At 39.9% G+C, this 18,998-nt stretch overlaps 1 protein-coding gene across 1 annotated transcript in view; it reads left to right on the top strand.

Moving 5' to 3' along the window:
- LOC132823015 (death-inducer obliterator 1-like) overlaps window positions 1-18,998 on the top strand; it is a 142,429-nt gene that overhangs the window by 31,120 nt on the left and 92,311 nt on the right. Inside the window, exons 2-3 of the mRNA XM_060836546.1 lie at window positions 11,209-11,455; window positions 18,131-18,286. Of these exons, the coding sequence (XP_060692529.1) occupies window positions 11,236-11,455; window positions 18,131-18,286 (376 nt within the window). The 5' untranslated portion in view covers window positions 11,209-11,235. The remainder of the gene's footprint in view (window positions 1-11,208; window positions 11,456-18,130; window positions 18,287-18,998) is intronic.

The following is an 18,998-nucleotide window of genomic DNA, read 5'->3' as shown; positions in this document are numbered from 1 at the left end:
GCAGGAATAGGCCATCCAGCCCATCGAGCCTGCTCCGCCATTCGGTAATATCATGACTGGGCATTTCGTGGACTTGGCTCCACTTACAACACACAATAACCTTTACTTCCTTCACTGTTCAGAAATCTATCTTTGCCTTAAAAGTATTCAATGATGTAACTTCACCTGCTTCACTGGGCAAGGAATCCCACAGATTCACAACCTTTGAATCCTCCTCAACTTAGAACTAAGTCTGCTCCCCCTTATTTTGAGGCTTTCCCCCCTAGTGTTAGTTTCACCCACCAGCGGAAACAACCTTCGTGCTTCTGTCTTATCTATTCTCTTCATAGAACATTACAGCGCAATATAGGCCCTTAGGCCTTCAATGTTGCATTGACCTACAGAACCAATCTGAAGCCATTTTCACTATTCCAATTCCATCCAATGACCATTTAAATGCCCTTTATGCTGGTGTGTCTACTATGATGCAGTGCATTCCCAGCTCCTACAACTTCGAGTAAAGTAATTAACTCTGACATCTGTCCTATATCTATCACACCTCAATTTAAAGCTATGTCCCCTCATGCTTTCCATCAACATCTGAGAAAAAAGGCTCTCGCTGTCCATAATTTTATGTTTCCACAAGATCCTCCATCCCACTCCATTCTTTTTAATTCCTATGCACAGTCACAGGCTAATCAATGTCGCCTCATAAGCCAACCATCTCCATTTCAGAATCAACCGAGTGAACCTCCTCTGCACCCCTTTCAGTGCCAGTATGTCTTTTCTCAAGCAAGGAGACCAAAACCCCACACACTACTCTAGGTGTGGCCTCGCCAGCACCCTATACAGCTGTAACATAACCCTGCTATTTCTAAACTTCACCTCAGCACTTCCAGATTTTAGTATGTTTTTTTAAACAACAAAGAGACCCTTTCCCTTCTAATCTGGAAGTCTCTTAACACCTGTCTTGTTTGTACACACTTGCCACCTACCAAGGTACCAATCAGAGTTGTCATCCTAATGACCCCTGCCCTCCTCCACCTTGGTCCTGATTGCATAAACAGATTAGCAACCCATCTTGGGCCAAGCTTGCTCTGCACGCACTCATGGAGCTGTTGGTGTCTGAGCATTATCCCTCGTCACTTGAACAAAGCAACAGTCAAAATGCAGCTCACAATGAATTCCAGTAAATTATTTTTAAAAGTGCAGCAATTCCTTGCACAGTCCTTAGTTTAAGTAATCTATTCCCTATTTTGATCCACAGTCCAAAATAAAAATGAAAGATGTGGTCTTTATAATTAGACTCCTTCCTCGAGCACAAAAGCAGAATATTGCTGATGGTGGAAATCTGAGATACCATTATCCCTTTCATCCCATAATCTACAGCTTTTCTCACAAGCCTGTTGTATGTGACACTGTATCAAATGCCTTTTGAAAATCCAAATCAACCACATCAACATATCCACTTCAATTCTTTGTCTCCACATCAAAAAAAAGTCCAGCCAGTTAATCAAACACAATTTCTCTTTTAGAAATCTATGCTGGCTCTTTGTAAACAGCCACCTTTTATCATGTAACTATCAATTCTATCCTGAATAATTGGACCACTGAAGTTAAATTGTTATTGCTGGATTCATCCTTAGACTTTATTGGACAGGCGTATAATGTCTGCAATTCTTGATCCTTTTGTGCCTTCCCGGAGTCTAGGAAAGATTCAAGGATGATGGCTAATGCCCCTCCAACCTCCACTCTCGCTTCATAATGTTTGGATACTTCCTTCTCTGTCACTATGGCCTGGGTAGCAGCTGCTCCTTGGTAAAGATAGATTTAAAGTATTCATTTAATGTCCCAATTATGCCTCTTGCCTCCATATGTGAAACCACGTCTTGGTCTCCAATCTGCCTTACTCAAGGTTGATCAAGTTTGTGCACAAGGAAGGTTGATGTAGTTTATATAGATTTTAGCTTTTGACAAGGTACCACATAGGAGACTGACTGAAAAGTTTAAAGCATGAGGAATTCCGGGAAACACGATGAAATGGGTCAGAAACTGGCTTAGTAATAGAGCACACAAGGTAGTGATAAGAGGCTGCCCTTGTGACTGGAAGCCAGCCAGTGGTGTACCACAGGGATTAGTACTGGGACCCTTACTGTTTGTTATATACATAAATGATATAGAAGAAAAATATGGGGGAAATGTTAACCACGTTTACAGGCAACTACTCTACCAATGTTGGTGTCAGTAATGAAGACGATGGCTTTAGGTTACTGGAAGATATAAATAAGTTGATCAGATGGGCAGTGGCAGATAATATTTAACCTTGATTGAAGTAATGTGCTCAATTCTGGTCTCACTGTTCTCGGGAGAGATGTTGTGAAACTTGAAAGAGTTCAGAAAAGGTTGACAACGATATTGCCAGGATTTGAGCAATGGGGAGCGCTGAATAGACTGGGACTATTCTCTCTGGATGATCAGAGACTGAAGAGTGACCTTGTAGAGGTGAATAAAATCATGACTGGCATCGATAGGGTAAATAGCCATGATCTTCTCCCCATGGTGGGGGAGTCCACGATGAGAGAGTGTAAGTTTAAGCTGAGAGAGGAAAGATTTAAAAGGGACTTGAAGGGGAACTTTTTCATATGTATGGATTGAGCTGCCAGAGATCATGGTGAAGGCTAATACAATTACAGCATTCAGAAGACATCTGGATGGGTATATGAATAGGAAGGATTTAGAGGATGTGGGCCAAATGATGGCAAATGGGACTAGATTAATTCAGAATATCTGGTCAGTGTGGATGGTGTCTTTCCGAGCTGTCCATCTCTATTGATTCTAGAAAATAATGTGGTGTGATGCACTTCAGAAGAAGAAACAAAATGAGGGAGTGTTTAATGAATGACAGGACACTGGATCACCCAATGGAACAGAGAGATCTTAGGTCCCTGAAGCCAACACAGCAATGAATAGGTTAAGAAGGTATATAGGACATTTGCTTTCATCAGTCATGGCATAGAGTACAAGAGCAAAGAGGTAATATGAGAGTTGTCCAGAACATTGATTAGGTCACAGCTGGAGTAATGTATGCAGATCTGGTCACCTCACTGCAAAAGGATGTGATAGTGTTAGAGGGAATACAGAGGAGGTTTACCAGGATGCTGCCTGGGTTGGAGCAACTGAACTACAGGGAAAGACTTAAGTTTGAATTGCTTTCTTCAAAGAAGAGAAGGCTGAGTGGGGGACATGATTTCACATTATGGGGGATGGATAGGGTGTGTAGGGAACAGCTGTTGTATTCTAGTTTTTTTGCAGTTTTTCTCCATTTAAATAATTCTTGGTTCTTTTGTTCTCCAAAAATGAAGAACTTCACTTTTTCCCACATTACTATTTACCAACTTTTTGCCCATTTACTTCAACTTTCAGTATCTCTCTGTAAATTGTTTGTGTCCCTCTCGCATCTTGCCTTTCTACCTATTTTTGTGTAGTCTGCAAGTATTTACATTGTATTGGCTTCCTACCTCCAAGTTATTAATACATGTTGTGGAACCTCACTGGTCACAGGTCACTAACCTGATAACTAATCCCTTATTCTCATTTGCTGTTTCCTTCTCATTAACCAATTCTCTATCTATGTCAATATACTTCCACCAATAGTGTGGGTTCTTACCTTATGACTTAACCTTTTATTGTGGTACAGTTGGTTCTGCTATAACACTCATTTCTTCAATGCAAATTGGCTTTAATGCAATCAAAGAATTTAGACAGTTATTTGTAGAATGCAAACTTTCCTTACCTGTTATTGGCTATAATGTAGTTTAAATGGAGCGGCAATTGCATGATTTTCTTAGAACGCGAGATTGCACAAAGCAAAACTATTTGCATGTAGCAGAACTGACTGTACCTCGTCAAAATGCCTTCCGGTAGTCCAGATAAAATATATCTACTGATTCCCCTCTATCCACTTTGGTTCAGGCTTCTTCAAAAAATAAACTTTAACAAATTAGTCAGACACTATTTCCCTTTCTTTGAGCCATGCTAACTCTGCTTGACTAGATTATGATTTCCCAAATATTCTGCTGTTGCTCCCTTAACAATTGATGTGTTTCTCCAGAAATAGATGCTAAGCTAATTGTCCTATTGTTGGCTAATTTTTGCCTCCCTTCCTGTTGATGTGCTTGTAGAATTCATTGGGGTTCCTCCTTACATTATCTGTCGTCTTTTCTCATGATTCCTTTTTGCTACTGCAATCTTTTCGTGATCTCTTCTGAATCTTCAGTATTCCTTTTCATTATTGGGGTTTTATTTTCTACCAGATACCTGTGTTGAGCACAATTTCTTCTTTGATTTAATTTCTGTCACCCCAGTCATCCATGGCACTCTGGATTTGTTGCCCTTCTGTTTTGTTTTGAGGGAGAACCTTAAGTGTACTTGAACCATATCCTCTTTGAAGTATCCATTCTTCATGATTTATTTCTCATGTCAGTCAGTTTATTCCAGTTTGGCCTGGTTCCATTCTTGCCCCATTGACGTTAATCCTCTAGAAATTAATTATTCATATTGTCCTTTTATATCATCCTCCTAAACCTTGAGGTACAATGATCACTGTTTCCTAAATATTCTTCCACTTGACCTATTTCACCCACATCATTTCCAAGCCATAGTGTTTGCTTTTTAGTTCGACAGGGTGCATACTGCTGGAGGAGATCTTTCTGAGCACAATCTTGGAATGTTTGCCCCTCCCTTCCCTTAGCGCTATCATTGTTCCAGTCTACATTTGAAGAATTAAAATCCTTAGTAATTTCTCTACAATGTTGCCGTCTTGATAAGTTCCTTGTATGTTTGTCCCTCTATGTCCTTTGACTAGTTGGTGGACTAGAGAATGTGAACAAGCAATATAATTGCACTCTTTTTGTTCCTTCACTGTAGCCAGATTGGTTCCTTACTTGAACCCCCCTGGGGCATCCTCTGGCACTGCAGTGGTTTCCTCAACCAATACTGCCACTGGTCTTCCTTTCCTGTTTTTTCTGAATGCTTAGTGCTCAGGAATATTTAACATGTGCTTTTCCTTTAGCCAGATCTTTATTGCCATCACATCATATTTCCATATGATAATCGGTGCTTTGAACTCCCCGATTTTATTTACTGTACTTTATGCATTCACATTCACTTGATGCTGATTTAGACTTCATTACTTTTTCCCTTACTCAGACTTCGTCTATTAACATTCTATTTTATATATTAGTATTATCTATCTGTTCAATATTTTTCTCTCTGGTATTTTAAAACAATTAGACAGCTCAGTAGTTAATTTCACTGAGCCAAGTTTATTACATAGAACATAGAAAAATACAGCGCAGTACAGGCCCTTTGGCCCTCGATGTTGCACCAACCCAAGCCCACCTAACCTACACTAGCCCACTATCCTCCATATGCCTATCCAATGCCTGTTTAAATGCTCATAAAGAGGGAGAGTCCACCACTGCTACTGGCAGGGCATTCCATGAACTCGTGATTCGCTGAGTAAAGAATCTACCCCTAACATCTGTCCGATACCTACCTCCCCTTAATTTAAAGCTATGCCCCCTCGTAATAGCTGACTCCATACGTGGAAAAAGGTTCTCACTGTCAACCCTATCTAAACCCCTAATCATCTTGTACACCTCTATCAAGTCACCCCTAAACCACCTTTTCTCCAATGAAAACAACCCCAATTGCCTCAGCCTTTCCTCATACGATTCTCCTACCATACCAGGCAGCATCCTGGTAAACCACCTCTGCACCTGTTCCAATGCCTCCACATCCTACCTATAGTGTCGCGACCAAAACTGCACACAATACTCCAGATGCGGCCGCATCAGAGTCATATACAACTGCAAACTTTTTAAAAAACTGAACTGAAACGTTTAAACTGTTGGGCCTGTCCTTGGGAATATTTGCCAAGGCTTCTGGATTATCAATCATGTAAGAATTAGGTAACAGACCTAGAGGATACTGACGACATGGGTGGGAAGGGAAAGTGCTGCGTGGGATCTCTCAAGCTTAATGCTAGAATGAACTGAGAAAGGAATAGAGATCAGAAGCAGCTTTACTGAATGATTTTAAACTATTAGTGCAATTGAGCAGGAAAATGGCAAAATAAATTAATGTTTTCATTACATATAACAATCATTTGTCAAAGGATATACAATGAATAGAATTAAGTTGCATGTTGGAGAGGAATCTGGCAATAATAGTTTATGATAAGCTACGAATCTCTAACTTGCATACGTATCCTGTTTGTTTTTTGAACCTGGGTTGCTAGGTTGGACAGTAAGTGATTTTTTCCTTGGATGATGATGGCTAGCATGAGGGATGTAGCTGTAAATTGAGGGGTGATAGATATAAGACAGACGTCAGAGATAGTTTCTCTACTCGGATTAATAGGGGTGTGAAATGCACTGCCTGCAGCAGTAGTAGACTTGCCAACTTTAAGGGCATTTAAATGGTCATTGGATAGGCATATGGACGAGAATAGAATAGTGTAGGTTAGGTGAGCTTTAGATTGTTGTGCTGACCTGTAGAACCATCGAGGGCCGAAGGGCCTGTCCTGCACTGTAATGTTTTATGTTCTATTGATGTCCTGGAGCAATGTTATTGAATAGAAATCACTTATGGGTCATAGGTGTGGCTTTTGTGAAACAGTCACATGTCCCAATGTTGAAGAAAACGCCTAGCATGTAATACAGGTCAAAGATTTTCATGCAAATGTTTGCTTAACCATCAGTGCAGAACTTTGCAGAACGATTCTTTACAACAAAGCTTGTATTTCTGCCATAAGTTTACCAGATGATGCACATGTCAGTTTAGCATTGAAATTTTTTGTCTGTAGTTGCAGACAGTATGTTAACATCAAGTGTGCAAGTCCTATGTAAGTCAGCATTCTCAGCAATCAATCCAGTGATGTATAATAGATTAGTGCCCTGCTCTCTCCCAAACACTGAATGCTGCTTCTGCATGCTTTGGTGTTACTTGTTAGCTTATTTGACTGGAAATGCACCAAATTGACACTGTATTTTATCTCCATACAAAATTGCTATTTCTCTAGGATTGAAGTCCATCCTTTTCACCTGTATTATAGACCATTGTTAAAAGATAACCAATAAGCACACACTTTCTTTTTTCAGTTTACCATCAAGTGTAGAGAAAGTTGAAACTACACCTGAATTTGCATTTTACTAATTGTAGAATTTCCACAGTGCAGAAAGAGGCCATTTGACCCTTTTTGAGTCTGCACCAACCCTCCAAAGACCATCCAATCCAAACCCAGCTCCCACCCTATCCCCAAATTCCCACTCTTACAATGGCTAATCAATTTATCCTGCACAACCCAAGACACTATGGACAATTTAGCCAAGCCAGTCCACCTAACTTTCACATATTTGGACTGTGGAAGAAAAGTTTAGCAGAAACCCACACAGACATGGGAAGACTATGTAAACTCCAACTACAGTCTCCAAGCTGGAATCGAACCCAGGTCGCTCGTACGGAGCCAGCAGTGCTAACCGTTGAGCCACAGTGCTGCCCATTTGTTCAGATCACATTGTACCTTTAATAAAGTAAGACATTCCAAGGTGCTTCACAGGCAGTTTATAAAGAGTTAGACAACTGATCCTCCGAAAAGGACATATTAGGTCAGAGACCTAAAGCTTGGTCAAAAAGGTTGTTTTTAAATAGTGCTTTAAAGGAGGTAAGCCAGACAGTGTTGCTGAGAAATGTAGGGAGAGTATTTCAGAGCTTTGATCCAAGTCATCTGTAAGCTTGGCAACCATAGTGGAACAGTTCAAATTGGGGATATATAAGGGAAAAGAACTGAGTAGCGTAGATATTTCTGCAGATTTATAGTGCTGATGGAGATTACAGGAATAGGGAAAGGTAAGGCCATAGAGATGCTGAGAACTTCAAACACTGTAGGCTAGTAAGCAGAGGCCTAATAGCTGAACAGAGCTTATTGCAAGGAAAGATCCTGATGACAGAGTTTTGAAGTTTAGGTGCAATGCATCCTCCTTGTACAACTCCCATCTGCCCAGAAAGACATCCCAATAGTCCACATACCTGAAGGCCTTCCAACTCTTCAGCCACATATTTAACTGTACTCTCTTCCTGTTTCCTCACATCACTTGCACGTGGTACACCAAATAATCCTGGGATTATAACCACCGAGCTCCTGCTTTTCCTACCTGAACTTCCTTAGCAGGATCTCATTTCCCTTTTTTGCTTATATCGTTGGTACCAATATGGACCACAACCTCTGGCTACTCAACCTCCCACTTCAGAACATCCTATACTCCGCTATTCTTGACCCTGGCACCAAGGAAGCAAAACGCAATCCTGGAGTCTCCCTTGCAGCCACAGAAATGCCTATCTGTATCCCTGACTATAGGGTCCTTATCATTGTTTACTACTCATCCACATTTGATAGAATCCCTACAGTGTGGAAGTAGGCTATTTGGCCCATTGAGTCCACGTTGGTCCTCTGAAGAGCATCCCACCCAGAACCCTACCCTATCCTTGTAACCCTGCATTTCCAGCCTGCACATCCCTGGATACTATGGGCAACTTAGCATGGCCAATCCACCTAACCTGTACATCTTTGGGCTAAGAGAGGAAACACAAGCAGGCACAAGGAAAATGTGCAAACTCTACACAGTCACCCGAGGATGGAATCTCAGCTGGGACCCTGGTGCTGTGAGGCAGCAGTGCTCAGCATTGAGCACCATTCGACCCTCCCTGTTGTGGAACAGTGGCAGTTGTGGCTGCTGCCTGAGACCCTATATTAGGATATTCCTGTTTGAGAAAGGAATGATCACATTTTCTGTCTGTGCCCAGCTTGCTAAATGCCCTATCTATGACATCCTCAGACTCATGGATGTTCCACAGTGAGTCTGTCCGCATTCCTGGTGCTCCATTCAAAATATCAGGAGCTGCAGCTGAATATACTTTCTGCACACTCAGTCCCCATGGAGACTGGATGTCTGTCTGATTTCCCACATATTGCAGGAGGCAGATTCCGTGGAACTGAGCTCTTCTGCCATTGTGAATCCTATCGACTAATTCAACCTTATCCACTGTAGACAATAATCCAGGAACTGATCACACACCTAAACCACTAGTCACCAAACTCAGATCTAGTGTCAGGCATAGACTGGACTGGTAAGAATGGCAGATTTCCTGTCCTGAAAGGTATTAGTGAGTCAAATGGGTTTTTTTTCTTAAATCTGGCAGATCATAGTTACTGAAAGTAGCTTTTTATTCCAGATGTTAATTGACTATGAATGTTTCTAGCTGCCATTGTAGAATTTGAACTTGTACTCTTGATAAGGTACTTTAAAATTAGCCAGGACACCACAGTATCTCTCCTGCTCTTCAGAATAATTGTAAAATAGTTTTGATCCTACTGAGAAGGCAGGTAGTGTTTGGTTTAACACCTCATTCTAAAAAATCAACATCTCTGTCAGCACATCTCTTGGTACTGCACTGAAGTGGAGCCTAGATTTTTCTGTTTCCCACTGAAGTGGGACTTGAACCCACAACTTCTGACTCAGTATGACTGCACTATCCACTGAAACACAGCCGACACTGTTTGGGATCAGGCCAAAGAATATTCGTGTTATTTTTGAACCACTTGAAACCTTTTGATCTGAATGACATTCGGGTCCTCTTGTGAAGTGGCAACTTTTTTGTCACACCTGAAATGCCACACCAGAGGGCATTTCAGGTTTTCTTTATCTCTCCTGGGATCTGACTGTGACTGAAATGAGCTACTTGCTTGATTGTAACTGAATAGCTAGGCCATCTGAGGGCAATTAAGAGTTAACAATCAAATTAGTAATAAACTTTCCATCTATTAATTTCTGGAGCTCTGACTGGTGGTTATCAAGGCTAGTTTGTGAATTGTGAACAGTAATGAAATGTTGGAGGTTCGGTTTTACTTTTTCAGTGGATTGTTTTAGATATTAAAACCTTGGTGATTTGTGTAATTCCGTGGTTGGTATTTTGTATGAAGCAATGAAATTCCCAATTGATGCAGAAGTGAACTAGATTAATCCTATTTTCTGGCCTTGAATAGGTTGGAAAGGTTCAGATGCCCTTAGCTTCATAAATGTAGCAGCGTACCAAAAGTGAGAATTGTGGCACTGTGCAGTACATGAAATCTGAGTCAAATCAGGAACACAGAACCTTTTGCTGAAGCCAATGGAGTGTTGAAATTGATACATTGTATCTTCCAAGGATATAAAGGTACTCTTGATAATCCTCTTGGGTGAATCTAAAAGATATCCAGTATTTGCAGAAGATCTGGGACCATAGCATCCTGGGCCAATTCCTCAACCAAATTACTAAAGATCAGATATCGTGTTTTAATAATACTGTGTAGAGCTTATGGAACTTTGCTTAGTGCAACCAAGTTGCTTAAGCTGCAGCAGCCCTACATTAAAGCAGTGACTAAGTTACAAAAGCATGCTGCTGTCTGTAAGCGCTTTGAGGTTTCCTGAAATTACGAAAGACTAGATATGAATACAAGTTACTACTTTTACATGACTATTTAATGCTTGTATTGATTGGGCGATCTTTATTTCCTGGTATACAGTTGGCAAAAGTTGAGAATAAGCAATTAACTTTTGTAATTAATACCGTCATGAGTGAAGGAACAAGTTACTGACTTGCAGAAGTTTTTGAAATTTTAGGTTTGGAAAACTAGTAAAGTATATTGGCAACACGGAGGCTCAGTGGTTAACAGTGCTGCCTTGCAGCACCAGAGACCCAGGTTCAATTCCACCCTTGGGTGACTGTCTTTGTGGGATTTCTACATTCTCCCTGTGTCTGCATAGGTTTCTTTTCTCAGTTCAAAGATGAGGTTAAACGTATTGTCCATGCTAGGTTGCCCATCATGTTGAGGGATATACAGGCTAGGTGCATTAGCCATGGGAAATGCAGGGTTACTAGGGGGAATGGGTCTGGGTTGGATGCTCTTTGGAGGGTTGGTGTGGACTTGTTGGGCCAAATGACCTGCTTCCACACTGTAGGGATTCTGTGATAATGCAGTTTTAGGATGTTTTGATAATTATGGAGTGAAACTTGGAAACAATGCATGTACTTAGAGCAACGCTATTCTGTGCTGTTTATACTTGTGCTTCCTAATATACATGGCTTAGCATTTGTCATAATCATACCCTGTTTTCTTATTCTTCACAGCAACCAGAACACATTGTGGATCTTTTTATGGACATCTCGGATTCTGTAGGTCAGTCTCTGCCTCAGAATCATTTAAACCTCCCCGAAGAAAGTTCTTTAATCAGTAATCTGGACTTGTCTCAAGGTATTGACACCGCATTGAAAATGCTGAGCGATAAGGATCCGTTGTTGCCATCCTCCAGTGAACCGTTCAGATTGGAGCTGCAAGCAGATGGTAGCGAGCAGTGCCAGCTAGACACAGCAGAAGGTATTTTAAATTTGTGTTACATATTGACAAAAGACCATAAGACATAGGAGTGGAGGTAAGGCCGTTCAGACCATCGAGTCCGCTCTGCCATTCAGTAATGGCTGATGGACATTTCAACACCACTTACCCGCACTCTCCCCGTATCCCTTAGTTCCTTGCGAGATTAAGAATTTATCACTGTCTGCCTTGAAGACATTTAACATTCTGGTCTCTGCTGCATTCCGTGGCAGTGAATTCCACAGGCTCACCATCAGGCTGAAGAAATGTTTCATTTCCATTTTAAATTGATCCCCTTAATTCGAAGGCTGTGTCCACGGGTCCTAATATCCCTGCCTGACGGAAGCAAATTCCCTGCGTCCACCTTTTCTAAGCCATGCATTATCTTGTAATGGATGCAATATTCCTAAAGTGGCCTAACCTGTACAGCCGCAATATGATCTCCCAACTCCTGTACTCCATACTCTGACCAATAAAGGAAAACATACCAGATGCCACCTTCACTATCCTATCTACCTGCGACACAACTTTCAAGAAGCTATGAACCTGCACTCCAAGGTTCTTTGTTCAGCAACACTCCCGAGGACCTTACCATTAAGTGTAAAGATCCTGCTAAGATTTGCTTTCCCAAAATGTAGAACCTGAATTAAACTCCATCTGCCACTTCTCAGCCCATTGGCCTATCTGGTCCAGATCCTGTTGTAATCTGAGATAACCTCCTTCACTGTCCACTATTCCTCCAATTATGGTGTCATCTTCAAACTTACTAACTAATGACAAAAATAGTGGACCCAGCCCAAGTGGAGTACAGAATGTGCAGGGAGGTCCTTAAAAAAAAGTGATGAAAGAGAAGAATGAAAAACACTGGCAGGTGAGCATACAGAGAATCCCAAGGTAATTCTATAAGTCTTATGAGCAAAAGCTAAACAGTTTGGGATTCTACTCGGGTTTAGGAGAATGAGAGTATATAATGTTAAGGCCTTTGATAGGGCAAATGCTGTGAGGATATTTCCCCTCATGGGTGAGTTTAGGACCAGAGGCACCAATTTAAGGCTGAGATGAGGAGGAATCTCTTTGGAGGGTTGAGAGGTTTTGTCACACAGCTGTGGGGGCAGAATCCTTGTCTGTATTTAAGGCTGAGAAAGATAGATTCTTGATCAGTAGGAGAATCAAAGCTATGAGGAAAGGGCAGGAAAGTGGACATGAGGAATGTTGGCTGAGCTATGATCGTATTTAATGGTGAAGCAGGCTTGAGGGGCTGAATGGCTTACTACTGTTCCTATTTGCTATGGTCTAAGCAGATAACCAGGTAAAAAGTAGGTTCCATTTGAAACCCAGGAGTCAATCTGTGTGTAGCAAGAGGCTTTGCTTGGGTGTTAAATGGGTAATTCACATTTATCTTGAGAGGGAGGACATATGTCCAGAATTCAGAACGTGTGACTGTGAGGTTCTTGAGCACTGGAGGAGGTCCAGAGCAAATTAACAGGATGTCACCTGGGATGAAACAGTTTAGCTGTGAAGAGGCTGATAGCTTTGATTGCTTTCTTTAAAGCAGAGATGGCTGAGAGCGGACCTGAGGTGTCTAAAGTTAAGGGGGCATGAACAGGGTGGATGGAGGATCACTAACAAGGGAGTATAATTTTAAGGTGAAAAAGGAAGTTTAAAGATCTCACGCAAAGGCTGGTGAAAATCTGGATTGCACTATTTGGGAGGGTAGTTCAGGTGGGAACCCTCACAATCTTTAACAAGGGCTTGGGTGAGCTCTTTAAATGTCGTAACATTCAAGGCTTGGGCCAAGTGCCAGAATGTGGGGCTAGTGTAGGTTGAGTAATTTAAAGGCTGTCTTCTGTACTACATGATTCCAAGTTTAATCACCTGCTTGATTTTCACCAGAATTCATCAGATACATTTTGGCCTTAAAAATATATCTAATGATGTCCCACAGCCTCTGGTGTACATGATTGTAAAAAATTCACAACATTCTGAATGAAAGATTTGCCACTTGCCTCATTCTTAAATGAGTGATCCCTCATTCTGAGAATGTATCCTCTAGTTCTAGCCTTTCTGATTATATGAAATAACCTTTCAATGTTTACCCTATCAAGTCTCCACAAAATTCTGCATGTTTCAATCAGATCATCTCTCATTTTCCTGAACTCCAGAGAGTATTGGGTTAATCTGCTCAATGTCTCACCATCTAACAACCCCCTCATCCCAGGAATCAATGCAGTAAACCTTTGCTGAACCTTCTCCAACGCAAGTAGTTCATTTCTTCGGTGAATAATTAAAACTGCACACTAGCGTGAACTAATCAAAGTCCTGTATAATTAAAAGACCTCCTTCCCCTTATACTTCACTAAGGGCTAACATGCCATTTGTCTTCCTAATTGCTTTCTGTACCTCTACTCTAATCTTGTGCTGCTTGTCTGAGGAGAACCCAAACTTTGACCATTATACATGAATATTTCACACCATTTTAAAAGAAAAGTTTTTCTATTTATCCTACCAAAGTGAAAAACATAACCTTTCCTCATTCACTTTTTAAAATCTATAATACAGGTAGACGATCCTTTATCCGAAATTGTTGGACCAGCTATTTTGGAGCTCGGAATTTTTTGAATTTCAGAATAAGTGACTGTTTGTATGGTGAAATTTTTAAAAATCCTAGTGGAGGAGCAGACTAACTAAGTAAAAACAGGCCTTGGAGAGAATCCCCCCCCCAATGTCGCATCTGAGTGACACGCATCAAGTGGTAATGAGGAAAAAAAACCATCACAAAAAAAAATGGACTATGGAGCTTTTTGGATTTTGGAACTATGAATAAAGGATCGTCTGCATGTATTCACCTCAACTTTACTATTCATGCATTCTACAATGTATACTGTTGAAACATCTTAATTTTTGTGCTGAGGTCCATGTAGGTGCATTCAAGTATTTGCACTCATCTTCCTCAATCCACAAGGCTCCCAGTGTCCATTTATTAAATACAGAATGCTCTGTTTGTACGCAACGATCTGAGGTGTGTTTGAAGTAAGCAAAATTGGAGACAAAGAAATGTTTCTTACTGTGAATGTATTCTGACCTGGCTGAATGTAGTATTACAAAATAGCTGACAAGTGGGACAGTTTTCTATCCTGTATACCCCAGATCCACTGGAAATAATTGGATCTTCTGAACTGTTCCCTGGCTGCCCTTTACTTGGAGTATTAGGGGCGTGGAACGTACTGCATGCGTACGTGGAACGTAGTAGACTTGCCAACTTTAAGGGCATATAAATGGTCATTGGATAGACATTTGGACGAGCATGGAATAATATAGATTAGCTGGGCTTCAGATTGTTTTCACAACTTGGCACAATATCAAGGGCCGAAAGGCTTGTACTGTGCTGTAATGTTCTATGTTCTGAAGTTTAGAAAAGCAAAATACCCAACCCATGACACGTTTCCTCTGCACATTTAAATCAATTGACCTTTTAATTGCATTGTAAACATGGAAGAAACAACTTCGGCAGGAAAGTCTTTATCAGTATTCAAGGTGTTTAGTCGTACAACTACAGATTGTATGTGGAAGCCAAAGTTTTAAACCAGGGTTCCTAAATTCTGCAAAGTTTAATGACAATTTCAGGTACCCAAGGACATATATAGTTTATGTATTATCACATCTTGAAATGAACCACAAAAGAAAACATTACCATTTTTTATGCTGTGTAGTAATTATTTACACACTCTTCAATCATCACTCTCCTTTAAAGTGAAACTATGGGTCTTGTAATCTGCTACACAGTAAACTCTGTTCATGACGATGTGAGATTAACTTGTTTTATCTATCTGAAGTGGGAAATGAAAAGGCTTCAGTTTTCCAACAGCAATTGGAAAAACATTTGGCAGTCTTTGAGCATACCTCTGCTTTTCTTATTCATCTTGTCTAGACCTTCCAATCTTATTACACAGAAGTAGGTACTGCAGATGTTGGAGTTGAGAGTCCAGATTTGAGTGGCGCTGGAAAAGCACAGCAGGTCAGGCAGCATCTGAGGAGCAGGAAAATCAGCGTTTCGGGCAAAAGCTCATCATCAGGAATGCCTGATGAAGGGCTTTTGCCTGAAACGTTGATTTTCATGTTTCCAATCTTATTGTCCCATCTATCTGCAACTTGACACCAGAATCAACACCAAAGCAGATTCGTTTGCTAGTGAAATGTACAAATATACAAGTTCAAAATTATTTTTAAACTTTTATCAAGAAAACTTTTTATTAAATTGAAGTTGGAGAATAAAGTGAAGAATGCAAGAAACAGAAGTTGGCGAAGACCACATATCTCATTGAACCTGTCTTCTGTATGATCATGGATCATCTTCAACTTCAGTTCCACTTGTCTTGACAATCCCTGTAATATTTGGTTTCCTGAAGTCGCCAGAAGTCAGTTTACCTCAATTTATAAGGTTGTGATTTCCCTTATAAAGATAAAGAATTCCAAGGATACACATCCTTTGAGCAAAGAAGTTTCTTTTAACCTCAGTCCTAAATTACCAGTCCCTTACTCTGTGACTGTTCCTCATGTTCTAACTTCTCCAGATGTGGTAAGTGATCTGTGTCTGCCTTGCCAAGGCCCTGCTGTATATTTTTAAATTCCAGTCAAATCATAACAGGAATAGACCATTCACCCGAACAAGCTTCTCAGTTAGGTTTGGCTGACTATCTGCCTCAATACAATGTTATTTTATATTCCTTAGTATTATTGTATCACAAAATTTTTTTTGTCTTGAATATGCTTCATAATCGAACATGCACAACTCTCTGGCAGTAAGAATTCCAAAGATTCACCAGTTATGGCGTGATAAAATTCCTCCTTATCTCTTAAATTGTCTACCTATTTCTGGACTCATCACACAACATACGACCTGAAATCCAAATTGTGGTGTTTTGGAAGAATTTTGAGTTTCAATGAAATCACCTTGTTCTTCAAAATTCACTCTCTTGTCATAAGACATTTCCACCATCTCAAAGATTAATTTGGTGAATCTCCATTGTACTACCTCTGCGCCAACTATATCATTTCTTGGATAAGGAGACTAAAGCAGTACACAATACACTAGGCACAGTTTCACCCAGGTTCTGCAGCATTTCTGCTAGATATCTTTAACCCTGTACTCAAATCACTTTGCAATGTAAGCTGCCATACTGTTTCTCTTCCTAAATGTTTGCTGCACCACGCTAACTTTTAGTAACTTATGAACAAGTGCATCTAGGTCTTTTGAGTGTCAACATTTCCCAACCCCGGCCATTTAGAAATACTTTATCTTTCTGTTTAACTTGCTTACAGTTCAGAAAATGTAGACTTAATTTGTTTAGTCTTTCATCATAGGGTAACTGTCATCCCAGTGACCCGGTGTTTTCACTGGTTGACAATGGAGAACAGATTTATTGGGAGAAAGTCAGCAATTGCAATACATACTCAGGTTGGATTTAATTCACTTAGAAAAACAAACTGAATTATCATACAACTTTTTCAGTGATAAAGTAGATTTTCTTTCAATGCCATTAAACAATAGGCATGGTACTTGTTAAATGAGGGTGTTAAATGGGAGGTAAGTGTAATTAGTTTGTTGCGAAATAAAATCTTTACCACTTGCACTCAAATTTAGTTTGAAATGTTTACCAAATTCTGATGAGGGAAGGTGATGTATAGTGTTTCAAGCAAGCAGGAAGTTATGCTGGGAAGTTCTGCAGTCTACACCTCTAGATTATTCGGTCTCACCTGGTTTTCTACACACTCTGAACTCAGCAAAACAAACTCTTGTTTCTTGACTTTTATCCAATACCAGCTGTATTCTTCTAACGTGGCAAATTTTAAAATGCTCAATTTTAAGTTCTTTGGTGTTCCGTCCTTCTTTGGACTCTGTCACAAAATCAACCCTAAATTGCGTTCCTCTGCCTCTAAATCCTTGTCCGTCCTCTCTTTGCATTGCCCTGCATAAGCTGGCTGTGCAATTAGCCCTTTCCATTATGAAAGCTTACAAAGTTAAGAAATGAAATAAAAATTGAGATCAAAATGTAAACAGTTGTTGACAGGAAATATTTAAGATCAATGTATACTAAATGGAAAAATATAATTTTCTTACTAACATTTTGTAATGATAATTGAAAGATTGTTCAGGTTAGGTATTGACATAAATAGATTTTCATGATCTTTCACTTTGGTTTAATAACCATAGAGCTAATGTATACATGTTGCCATCTTATTAAATATGTATCTGTTGGTTCATAAATAACTTTACCAATTTGAACTTCAGGATGTAAAGAAACTGTCGAGCTCATATTCACTGATAAATTGTTAAGCATTTGTCCCAAATCCTGGATATGCTAGTAATCTTTGTTGAGTCAATTAATTGTAGCTAACATTTTTTTCTCTCCATGAGCTGAAGTAAGACATTGTTGAAATAGCTGGTAAGTAACTCGACCTAAAATGCGTTTAGTGTTTACCTGAAATAGCTCTTTTTAAATTGGCTGTTACACAGATATCACAGCACCTAAACATAACTTTGTCAAGAGGATGAATGTCTTGGTGTCTTTGATAGTGATACAATTATAAATTATTAATTTGTATTTGTATAAACAAGAGAATTGTTTGTTAAATATATTTTGAGATTTTAGTTAATACAAAGAGTATTACTAATTTCAGCCCTAAGGTTAGGAGATGTAGGTGCTGTCATCACTGCGGTGGAGGAAGATGAACATGACCGAGCATCTGGGCTTCAAGAATCTTCTCAGAATAGCAGTAACTCAGAGCCCAATCCAGTTCAACCTAATAGAAAGTCCCCCCGACTCCATACACCAGGTTAGTGAATGTAACTGAGAGAAAGTGTGGCTTTAAGAACTGGATCAACTGTCTATGCTTTTTGTCTAGGCAAGAATTCAATTGGAAATGCATTATTTTCAATCTTTTTATATGAATGTATTGCTCATGTGTATTTAGCTCCGCTTTAATTTTGCATATCTACTGTTCTCTAGCACAGTTGCTTCCTGATCGTTGACAGATTCATGTCTCAATCTTTTTTGAATAACTTTCTAATATAAGAAAGGTATTGTCCTGTTGCCGAGATTCCTGTCGGTCCAAACTATGGTGCTAAAAATTTAGTGGACACTGGTGTTGGAGTAAATAATAGTACAGGCTCAGATTTGATTGTTGGATTGTATGGCGCATAAAAAATAGAAATAGGCCGCATGACTCCTCCCTTTTTAACCTTCAATAAATTTGACTGAACTCCTGTGTGAATGTATGTATATCCTGTGTAATATGCATTTTCTTGTCTTACTTCTTTATACCTTTCTTGGTGCCCAAGAACCTATGGATCTTGGTGTTGAATATACTCAAAAAAGAACATCTATAGACATCTGGGATAAAAAAAATTCCAAAAACACTCAACCTTTTGACAAGCTTGTCCTCATCTCACCCTTAAATGGTCAACCTCCAATCCTGAGACATTGATCCTTAGTTCTGGATCGTGCACCTCAATGAGGTCACTTCTTTATTCATCCTCTGATCTACA

The sequence above is a fragment of the Hemiscyllium ocellatum genome, chromosome 15, assembly GCF_020745735.1.
Source record: "Hemiscyllium ocellatum isolate sHemOce1 chromosome 15, sHemOce1.pat.X.cur, whole genome shotgun sequence".
Taxonomy (NCBI): domain Eukaryota; kingdom Metazoa; phylum Chordata; class Chondrichthyes; order Orectolobiformes; family Hemiscylliidae; genus Hemiscyllium; species Hemiscyllium ocellatum.
The sequence above is the reverse complement of the archived record's forward strand: the minus strand, read 5'-3'. Positions and strand labels throughout refer to the sequence as shown.